This window comes from Sinocyclocheilus rhinocerous, unplaced genomic scaffold (genome assembly GCF_001515625.1).
Source record: "Sinocyclocheilus rhinocerous isolate Xijiao unplaced genomic scaffold, SAMN03320098_v1.1 scaffold950, whole genome shotgun sequence".
In the NCBI taxonomy this organism is placed as follows: domain Eukaryota; kingdom Metazoa; phylum Chordata; class Actinopteri; order Cypriniformes; family Cyprinidae; genus Sinocyclocheilus; species Sinocyclocheilus rhinocerous.
Window position 1 is genome coordinate 360,520 of NW_015637169.1, and position 11,593 is coordinate 372,112.

At 39.5% G+C, this 11,593-nt stretch overlaps 2 protein-coding genes across 3 annotated transcripts in view; both read right to left on the reverse strand.

Moving 5' to 3' along the window:
• The window catches only part of LOC107748789 (histone acetyltransferase p300-like), a 40,654-nt gene extending 37,346 nt beyond the window's left edge, over positions 1 to 3,308 (reverse strand). Inside the window, exon 1 of the mRNA XM_016563742.1 lies at positions 798 to 3,308. Coding sequence (XP_016419228.1) covers positions 798 to 891 — 94 coding nt within the window. The 5' untranslated portion in view covers positions 892 to 3,308. The remainder of the gene's footprint in view (positions 1 to 797) is intronic.
• Positions 3,309 to 5,303: 1,995 nt separating this feature from the next.
• Positions 5,304 to 11,593, reverse strand: part of xpnpep3 (X-prolyl aminopeptidase 3, mitochondrial) — a 22,272-nt gene continuing 15,982 nt past the window's right edge. For both annotated transcript variants that reach the window (XM_016563776.1, XM_016563775.1), the window contains 4 exons: positions 9,585 to 9,670; positions 9,297 to 9,480; positions 7,784 to 7,904; positions 5,304 to 5,772 (listed from right to left, as the gene is read on the reverse strand). In XM_016563776.1, coding sequence (XP_016419262.1) covers positions 5,600 to 5,772; positions 7,784 to 7,904; positions 9,297 to 9,480; positions 9,585 to 9,670 — 564 coding nt within the window. In that variant the 3' untranslated portion in view covers positions 5,304 to 5,599. The remainder of the gene's footprint in view (positions 5,773 to 7,783; positions 7,905 to 9,296; positions 9,481 to 9,584; positions 9,671 to 11,593) is intronic.

Sequence of the window (11,593 nt, forward strand, 5' to 3'; positions counted from 1 at the left end):
TAAGCATAACAGTCACGATCTGCTCTGTTGATATATCAGCCATTTAAAAACCTGCACTGGTGAACCACTAGAGTTCAGGCAATATGACCTGACTTCCACTTCTACACATGCTGTAAAAAGCTGTATAAACCAGCCTAGAATCGTTTGCAGGATTTAGGCTGGATTTAGAAGGGTCTTGGACACTTTTCATCTGGTCTAACAGGAAGACCAGCAAACCACCTTAAGCTAGTTAAAATACAGAGTAACCACACAGATGAAGTAGTGTTGATCAGAAACTTACAGACACTGGTTTGTCAACTATTTAGTACGCACTACATGTAAACCAACTTGAAAAGAAAGACCTCTGGCGTCTCAAAGTGCTCTACACTTCACTCCCAACCGACGTGATTTATAACATGTTCCTGTCGAGTATTCCTTTTCCTGACAAGCTCAAAATGCATCACCTCATAAACCTTTGACACCAACCCCTGCTCTCGACATCTCATAACGACGAACAAAGCGAAAAGTTTGTGTAACGCACACCCGGAAAAACAATGCATACTATTTTGCACACTCAGATGACCACGCACAAACAGTATCGTAAAACACCTCATCAACTTCAAATGAAAACACGGAGCAAATTAGCCTGCTAGCTATCCCTGCTAAGTTATTTAAATACCAGGGGACGATGCAAACCAACAGATACAACAAAAGAAAGCTCTTGGGAACACACGTCGAGCGTCTTTTTTTCATACATGCAGGCGAACAGCGGCAGACTCGCCGCCGCACACCGCAGCGCGTGAAACATTATTATTTACCGTTTCCATCGCTCGCGGAGACCGACAGAGCCGGAGAAGACAATTTAGGCCTCTTAGCTGAAGGCGGGCCGGATTCCAGCACATTATCGGCCATAGTTTTCCTCCGGTTTAGTGTTAAAGCATATATCCCGCGTAGGATAGCCCTTCCTGTGCAGTCGCTAGCCGATGTGCAAATGAAATCTCTCCTCGTTCACGAGCACCGGACGGATTCCCGTTTCCCTTTCATGGGACGAAACATGCATGCAATGCAATGCAAAGCTTCAATGTTCAGTCCACCTTTAAAGCTCCCTTTTAAGATTTTCTAGTCTTTAGTTCCTCAAAGTATATTTCCGAATGGAGGAGGTGAAGGGAGGGACAGACGGTCATGCAAGCTCGCCGCAAACTCACGTAGCCTCCTCGGCGACTGAGCAATTTTCCCGAGATTTATCCTCGCTGCTTGCATCCGTCTTTTCCGCCATTGTCGGCGGCGAGCTGAAGTGTTAGGTTTTTTTTTTAAGGCGTTGTGTACGAGAAACCGAACTCGCTCCGGTGCGGCTTCATGCAATGCTTATGAGCGAACGCTATGATTCAGAATAGTGTCTGTCTTTGCATTGTAGCATGTGCAATTCTCAGCCTGCATCACTTTATTTAGAAGACTGAAAGTCCATCGTGCTCCTTAAAATTGACAGATGTTTGAATCTCCTTCATCGATGTCTTTATTTCCTTCCAAGTAATTAAGATGAATGGAGAGAACAAATAAATACTGGAAATATCATTAAACAGTCATATGCATGTAAAAGTTTCCTTTCATCCTTAATAAGACAGTACTCTTTGCAGAATAAATAACGCGATGAATGTGCATCCAACTTCAGTTTGCATGCACGAGCTACCACTTTAGATGATTCCAAACAACTTGCATATTTCAGTGTCCATGTCTTAGCATTTTGCAACAACACTTCAAAGTGACAAGTCAAATGGTTTATTGTGCATTCGCATCTGAATATGGCTCGTGCGCCCTCTGTGTGAACGTGTCCACTGCACGAGTTAAAAGTGTTTGCAGAAAACCTCTGACCATCGCTTCACGAGACCACCCTGCACTGCGCACAGCTCGTGCATGCAAAGAAATGATTTCAAAAGTGTCCGTCTAATGGACAGAACATGCATGCAATCGGTCTGAAGTGCAAGATATTGTCTCGCAATCCGCTGTGCTCGAGCTAAAGAATGGGAATCAAGTGAAGTTGGTCAATGCATATGCGTGTATTTCAATGCACTGACACATCAAGCAAATAAGAATAATTTGTCACTGCACGAAGAGCCTTGCGGAGCATTAAGAAAGAGCGAGAGTAACAGCCAGTAATGGGTCGAAAACAGAACCGAGCTGGGCTTCAATAATATTTCGGGTCTGAAGCATCTGCCGATCCGGGTGATATTGCCAGCTGCACCCCCCAAAATCTGGGGGTCCTCAAACCCCTTTCATAGGCTTTGTGATGCCGTGAACCCCCCTGCGCGTTCATCCCTTTTAAATTTCTCCCTTCTCTTGCACAGTTCCTGCAAATTTCCCCACTTTCGCCGTCGTCCGCCAGCAACCGGCGATGTAATTTCACAGATATTCCCACTTCGTGACGCTGTTATTTTCCTTTTCCCCTGACGAGCTTCCCTTCGTTTAAATGTATTGCCCTCTTCCGCCTCTCTGCTTCGTTTAAAAAAAGAACAGCAAAAGAAAGGAAAACCCAGTCTGCTCTTTGATTTGCACACGGGAGAATCTATAATCTCCCTCCGTCGCCTCCGCTAATCGCCGGGCTTGTGTTTTATCCGGTCTGGATCCGCGAACCGGAGCCGGCGGCGCTCAGAGTCGCAGTGGTCGGCGCTCGAGTGGCTTTTTTTCGGTCGCTCCTGCCTCCTTCACTCTCTCCGCACAAACAAAATGGCGGCTTGTTGTTTCTACTCCTCTGGCTGGGGGAGGGAAGGTTGGAGGTGCGGTAACATTAGTAAAGGGGGGTGGAGGGGTAGATGGCGATCGGGATTTCCCGGACAGCGCTGTTTCCGTACTGTTTCGGAGTTGCGACTGGGGTCCAGCATCATCAGATGATGGAGTCACTAGTAGTGAGATGATGCCCACCTTGTGACTTATTGGTTTGCAAAATATTGCCTCGCTTGGCTTCGCTATAGCTGGAGGGACAGTCAGCCTCCTCGGAGAAACCCAGGGGTCAAGTGCCCTATTGAAGTGCAATGGTGATAGAGGCCAGAACAAACGGTGATGTTTTTTCAGACCTCGTACTCAAAGAGTCGTCTCAGTTCCTCAAAGCCTAGTGAGCTGCCAAACTACAGAGTATTTTTGGACATTATAGGCATGTCATTCAGCTCAGCTTAACGTTGCTTAACTAGGCATTTTTTGGCATAACAGCATTGGGAATCAACTCTTTTGAGAGATTGGGTCTCAAAAGCCTGTTGAGAAAAAACACCAGCCTAAAATGTTTGTCTAGTTTTAGCTGGTCTTCCAGCCTGGTCATATCTAGTTTGCAGGCTTTGACCACTTCTTTAGCTAGTCAGGCTGGAAGACCTGCTATGCGCAGTTTAAACCAGCTAAGACCAGCTAACCAGCATAGGCTGGATTTAGCAGTTTTTTCCAGCAGGGAACCTAGAAAACTGACTATGTAGGCAGCATTTTTTGGGCATCATAAATATGTTCAGAGTGAATTCAGCTATAGAAGCTCCAAAACCTAGTGCATCCAGTATTTCTGGATATGCACATTAAGAGTCTGCTCAGATCAAAAACGTAGCTAGACAGCAACTGGCAACAACGTAACTAAGCATAACCATAGTGCAAGTTATCTCAGCTAAGAGATTGTTTCTCAAAACGTAGGGAACTGAATATGTGGCTAGCACTTTGGACATCATAAACGTCTTCAGAGTGAATTCAGCTAAAAAAAACTCCAAAACCTATGAGCTGCCTTCTTAGACAGCATTTCTGGATGTCATATGAGCTTTAAGAGTCAATTCTGCTCAAAAACCTCAAGTTGCTTTCCGAGACAGGATTTTTGGGCAGCAAGTGATCTCAGCTGAGAGATGGCATCTCAAAACCCAGTCAGCTGCTTACCTAGGCCTACCATTTGGGTGTCTTCAGTGTATTCTGAATGAGCTCATGTCAAAAAACTCCAAACAGGGACTTGTCAACTTGGGACTTGATTTTTTGGCATCATAAGCATATTCAGCTCAAAAACTACAAAACCTAGTGAGCTGCCTATCTAGAAATCATTTTTGGATATCATGGACACCTTCATAGTCAGCTAAGAAACTTTGCTCAACTAGACAACACTTCTGCTCAAAACATAGGGAGCTGACCATGTAGCTAGCAAGCATCATTGGGAATCATTAGCATGTTCAGTGGCCTAGCTAGACAGCATTTCTGGGCCTCACTGGCATGTTCAAAGTCAGCTCACATAAAAAAGGGCATAAATGCATTGCAAGTCATCTTAGCTGAGAAATTGTCGCAAAATCTAGAGAGTTGCCAACCTACTAGACTTACTCTGGTAGTCATTTGCATGTTCTGAGTGAGCTCTGCTTTACAAAAACTCAGAATATCCCAAGTTTAGCCACATGTTGCATCATAACATTTTCAAAAACCAGTGAGATGCCTACCTAGATGGCATTTCGAGCCTCGTAAATGCATTCAAAACCACTTCTGTTCAAAAACCTATCCAGCATTGAGCTGCTTCAGAGCATCATCAAGCTCACCTAGACAGTACTTTTGGACATTAAACAAGCTCAGCTGACTCAGAACATGCTTATACATAATTTCAAATATATTGTGTAGTTTTCTTTAGTTTTTGGTGATGTTGGTACCATCTCCAGTTTCGGACTCACATCTGCTTGGGATTGAACCTGCAACATATGAGTTATCAGATTCACACAAATACAGCAGCCCAACACACAAAACAAATTCTGATGTTCTTAAAGGAGTCATATGATGCGATTTAAATTTTTCCTTTCTCTTTGGAGTGTTACAAGCTCTTGGTGCATAAGGGCATCCTGTGACCCCTTTAAAAGTTTTCAAGTGTACTTAGAATATGTACTGAATAAAAAAAAAAAAGCTTCTCATTTTTGCAAAAAATCTGTTCATTGACTAATTACGGGGCTTAGAAATGCATTGCGCTTACAAACTGCAGCAACAAAATTAGACGATTATTTTGACAACAGTAAAAAAAACAAAACATGTATGACAGTAAAAGCCTCAGCAGACAAACATACTCAAACACAAATCGAACCTCTCACAGTACAACACATAAATTGTCTCACAAACAGCCTGTTCACCATGCTAAATCATAACAACCGGTTTGTTTCTCCATCTGAACTCATTTAAAGTCTCCCATAAGCCCTCGGACGAAAAGCTGTCACTGGGGTGGTACCTTTTCAAAACATACAAATATTTATGCTTTACATACTAATAAGTACCTTTAAGGTACTTATATGCACCCTTTAGGGGTAAATAAGGTACAAATATGTACATTTGGAAAGGGTACAGCCCCAGTGACAGCTTTTGTACCTTTTTTCTGAGAGTGTAGTTGTGCAGGTCAAATACAAAACACGACCCAACACAACCATTTAGCTAGCGTAGGAGTGAACTGGCTATCAGGGAGACATTGCACGCTGTCCAGACACGTCCAGCTCTTAATCCTCCAGATTTAATACTTAACTGGAACAAGTTCTGTGAGATCCAGACCTCCTGAGTTCACTATTACAGAAAAGCCTGTCAGCGGAGGTGTTAAAAGATGGGAGGAACAGACTCATTCTAGCAGGGCTTGCTATGTTCTACTCTTTCGTTTTTAGTCCTCTCCATGTGCGCAAGCTCTCTCCACCTCAGCGATGGTTTTTGGGGTGTTTGCCGACAGGATGAGGGGTCCCCCGTGCTCTCGGATCACCACATCGTCCTCGATTCGCACCCCAAGACCCCGGAATCGCTCTGGACATGAGCTGTCGTCCTCGCTGATGTATAATCCTGGGTGAAGGGAGCAAGAGATGAGAGGTTAGAGCTTCTGGTTTGTGCAGTACAGCTCAAATGCTAAGACGCTGAATGTTACTTCAAGTCCAACTGTCTGTACAGTGCACTCAAGATACATATCTGTGGTTTATCAGTATTATTACCCTTATTTTTCTAACATGGTGCTGTATGAATGTCCTCAACAAGTGCAGTTTTCAAAGCAACTCTTTTGGGATGCAAAGTGCAAAACAAGACTAGATCGCTCTGATTGTAATCAACAAGTCTGTCTACACCTCAAGTGCCCAGTCCAGCGTGTTGCAACATGCATTCAGAAGACTGACGCCTCGTTCCAATTTTAGTCCAGCCACTGTATTTTGTATTTATTCTGACTGACTGAATTAAAATATTTATTTAAAAATATGTTAAATGATTACTATGACTTTTATGTGCTATATACACTGCAGTAATATGCAACATCATTATTACTCTAAGAATCTGTATTATTTTAGTATTTTTATATACTATTATAGTATCTATTAATACATTGAAATTGGCTTTTATTTTTGTACTTTCAGTTTTCATTTTAATGTAAGTTTTAGTAATTTTGTTATGTATTTTATGTTTATGTATTATATTTGTTTTTTTATACGTTTTTTATACAGCTAGTCCAGTCACTGTATTTTCTCCGTCTGACTAAATTAGTATTATTTTAGTTAAAAACATGTTAATTGATTACCATGAATTTTATGTTATATAAACTACAATAATATGCATTATTGTTAATAGTGTTATTTTAGTACGTATTATACACAATTATAGCATTTATTAATACTTTGAATGAGCATTTATTTTTGTATTTTCAGTTTAAACTTTAATTGTAGTAATTTTGTTACGTTCTTCTGTCCTTTATATATAGTTATAGTATATTTAGTACTTCAGCTTATCTAGTTATACAATATTTGTTTTATTTTATTTCAGCTTTATTTTAATTAACAAAAATGTTGTTGTTTTTTAAATACAATAACAGCACAGGAGAAATGGCTTTCTATTTTATTTTAATTAATTTTTTTTCATTTGCTTCTTAAAAAGCATCATTTTCAGTAGCCATAACAAGAAAACACTGTTACCTCAAACTTGTTCTTAAGAAATCATTCTAATGTTCATATTTGCAACTCGAGAAACTTTTCTTATTATTAGCACAGCTGAAAATGATTGTTCTGCTCAATGAACTGTGGAAATTACAATACAGCTGCTGGAGTATTGAGTACACTTGCAAGTCACCATACTTTCAAGTCTAACTTTGGTTTTAAAAATGGCCAAAAGAAACACATTTTCTAGAATCTTCATTAGTCTCTTGTTGTATTGAGGGATGAAGGATACTTTATGCAAGGAAAAGCCACATCTGATACCAGTACAGGTGCATCTCAATAAATTAGAATGTCGTGGAAAAGTTCATTTATTTCAGTAAAAAGAATAGAAATGGCAAAGATCATCAAATGGTAAATGATTATTGTGGATGGATAAATCTAAGTTTGAGGTGCTGATCTGATTGTAAAATCCATGAGAATCAACCTACAACTCAATCACAACCAGGGGCGTAGATTACGCGGGGGATGCGGGGGACATGTCCCCCCCACTTTTAATATCACGTAAATTCGTGATATTCCCCCACACTTTTTCGGGCAAGTGTGTTCGCATAAAGGTTTTCAAGAGCCAGTGTGAATAAATACAGATTTAAATTTAAAGAGACAGGATAGTCTGTGCATGATCTGATGTTTTATTCGGACCCAGAATAAGGCGAGATGAACATCATGGAGCGCTAAACATTCCGTGCAGTGTATGTTTCATTCATACTCGAAGCCTGATCACAACTATAGGAAGTACAGCATGAGATGAAACTTCATGCAATCATTTTGATAAACTGAATGCTAGAACACATTATTTGATGAACTAAAAGTTAAAAAAAGCATTTTGTAAAACAAACAGTCACATGCAACATTAATTGTTTTTGAATAAAAGTGATCTTCACCTGGCTCTATTGTGATCACCATGCCAGGTTGCAGCGGTTGTGAACGGGACAGCTCAGGGGTGTCATGAACATCCATGCCCAGGTAGTGACCCACGTGATGGGGGCAAAACTGCCGAGCAGCCTGGAAGGAAAAAAGAAAGAGACTGGCAGACATCCATGAAGAAAAACAACTGTAATGTAATTATAATGCATTTTACAGCATGTGAAACAGTTGCAAAGCTGCATGTGAGGAACTCTGAACATGAAAACAGAGTTAAACTGAAATAAGTGCACACCTACATCCCCACAGCCACAACAGGCTTAACTGAGCAGCGTGTCGGTTTGCTGGCCTCATAAACTCGCTGCACTAAGTGAAATGGTGCTTTTATGGCAGTGTGGTGCTTTACAGACGCTATAAGTGGGTCAAATCTTTGCCATTTAAATTGGAAAGAAAGACTTATAGTCATTTCCTGAACACAGAGCTTTAGGGAAGTTCAATTAAATAAATAAAGAATGTCTCGAATTCTTGGTGTTTCAGCAACTGTGAACCAGAATCTCAGCTTGGTGTGAGATGCCAGTGATACATTTTACAGTATATTCGTCCATTTTTTTTTTTTGGAGAATTGCAATCGATTACAATGCAAGCAAGAATCAGATGCATTTTGCATCACTGATGGAACAATGCAATTAGCGTGTTTATATACACAGAAATAAGAAAAAGTGAAGACCAATGCAGATATTAAATGAATAAAAAGGCTAAATATAATCTTTTCTTACACAATATGACCATATTTATTTTTTTAAATCTATAGTTGAAGGTGGCAAATTCGTTAGACACGTGCTGCTTTAATGTGTGTTCCTGTGGTTCTTTAAATATGAATTTAAAGATGCAGTGATCATCTTTGATGTTTTAGCATGTTAAATGTTACTATAATACTTTTAAAACACCAAGTTTTATCAATTAAACACAACAACTAAAAATAAGGAATATCGTTCAAAATTTGAGGTTGTAAGATAAGGTTACTGAAAGTCTCTTATGTTCACCAAGGCTGCATTTATTTGATCAAAAGTACAGTAAAAATAGCAATATTGTGAATGTGAAATATTATTAAATAATTTTTATATATTAATATATTTCAAAATGTAATTTATTTCTGTGATACAAAGCTGAATTTTCAGCACCATTACTCCAGTCTTCAGAGTCACATGATCCTTCAGAAATCATTCTAATATGCTGATTTGCTGGTCAAGAAACGTTTATTATTATTTATTAGTTTACTATCAATGTTGAAAACACTTGTGCTGCTTAATATTTTTCTGGAAACAAAGATACATTTTTCCATCTTTTTTAACATTATAAATGTCACTTTTGATCAATTAAATGCTTCTTGCTGAATAAAATTTTTTTTTTATTTTTTTATTACAGTATATATATATATATAGGTATTTTGATATTTAATTTGAGCAAACAATATAAAAAATATTTCAACATTTTTGGGTGAACTATCAAATTTTTTTTATCAAATTAGAGTACCTTCAGTGTGTCTGTATCACTGGTGCTTTGTGCGATGATCCCGAGCTCTTTGAGCTGCCGGGCCAACAGTGTGAGCATGGTGGAGTATATGTAGTCCAGACTGATACCAGGATTGCACTGAGACAGACAGGCCAACTGCACCTCCAGCACGGCCTCATACAGCTCTCTCTGAGCAGGACTGAACCTAGAGACGGCACACGGAGCTGACTGATCACTTACTAATAGCACAAAATTAAAGCTACATTACGTCTGAGACAATGAGAGTTCTGTTGAAAACTGGAAACTGACTTTCCATTCACCGGCCACGTGCGTGTGATGTCACTGACATAACCGAAATATTCACAGCCCCCATCCAACAAGACCATTTCTCCATCCTGAGAGAGAGAAAAAAAAAAATAGTTATTTCAATATTGTGATACTTTTGTCTATATCACCCAGTCCTATAACTTTGTATATGCTGTACAATTTTTTACCGAAACACTATAACGTAAATTAAAGTTTTTATTTAGCTTGAACTGAAAACAAAAATACATTTTATTTAATAATCAATTAATCAATCAAGTTTATTTAATAAATCAACACTCAAATAAAAACTGAGGCACATAAGTCAATTTTTATTTTAATAACAGAATTATGTTTCTACTCTAATTTTGTTGTCAAAATATAAACATTTAAACAGTGGGTTTCATTTAAAAAATGAAATTTAAATAATGAAGACAAAAGGTTAAGAAGAAATAATAATTATGTAAAGTGCATATATTTAGCAAAAAAAAAAAAACTAACTAACCTAACTAATTCTGTGGAATACTCGATTCTGATTGGTCAGTCACCACATTCCAAGGTATGTTATTCCCCAATAACAACCACTAAAAATGTCTCCGGTTACTGTCGCAACCTTGGTTCCCTGAGAGCGGGATCAAGACATTGCGAAGATTGCAGTGGGATTTCTACCCTTTTCCGAAATACTGAAGTCTTATAGGATAACGCCAGTTCAATAAACTGGCCAATTGACGCTCATTTATGCAAATCTCAGGCAAATACTGACAGGCTTGGCGGGCACTATAAATGCACCAATAGCAGCAGTTACGTCAAAATCTGAGACTGAACGCTGCACTACTGATCGAGCAGCGGGCACGGCGATCTTCGCAATGTCTCTTTCCTGCTCTGAGGAAACCAATGTTACAACAGTAACCGGAGACTTTCCCTAATTGAGCGTTCTCTCTACATTGTGAAGATCACAGTGAGAACGATATAAAATCCCGCCGTGAGCACGGCGAAGATCAGGCCAAAAAAAGCTAAGTCCACACCAAGCATAGGGTAGAACAACAGATATTCCCAATTAATAGTGACACTAGGGCTGTCAAAAAAAAAAGTCAAATTTCGAATATTTGTCGAATTTCAAATAAAAATCCACATTCGAATGCAAAAACGTTGCATTCGAATTTTAGGTGTGCATTAAGGAGGCAGTCTTATCAGTGGTGCACGAGATGCGATGATGATGTAAGTGTCGTTGCATTTTAATGCTTTTGTTAGCATATCCAGTTGAAGCCACTAGATGCGGCGCTGCTGCATTGTTCATTAAAAATATTGCGGAAAAAGAGAACATCAATGCGGAGAAGATCTTGTTTACATCAAAACTGAAACCAAGCCGTTCACACAGAACGCATATTTATCGCATTTTCTAGAGGGACATCTATCACCGTTGCACTCGCGTCTCGCACAAAAGAGCCGCATGTTTAGTAAGCCATGTAAAATTAATGCAAGTTTGTGCAATTAATGACTTTATGGCAGGTTTTTTCCCCCATCCCACTGCATCTCATGTTTTAAATGAAAAATGTACTCTGTGTGATTGGCTTTCCGCCCTTTGTATTAAAGGGGTCATATGATGCTTTTTTAAAGATCATTATTTTGTGTATTTGGTGTAACAGAATATGTTGACATGCTTTAATGTTCAAAAAACACATTATTTTTCAAATACTGTACATTATTGTAGGTCCTCTATGCCCCGCCTCTCTCAAACGCTTCGTTTTCTACAAAGTCCCGCCTTCCGACAAGCACAGTCTGCTCTGATTGGCCAGCTAACCCAGTGCATTGTGATTGGCCGAAAACCGCAAGCACTTGTCTGAAATGTAACGCCCCTTACCATAATAGCAAGCTTCATCTTTCAAAATAAATGTAAAAACAGAGCCCGAAAGGGGAACAGAGTCATGACAGACAGTGATGAAGCTGGTATGTGTTTGCAGTACACAAGCCACGGTTAAGACAGCTGACTCCACTGTGATGCGACCCTGTCTCTC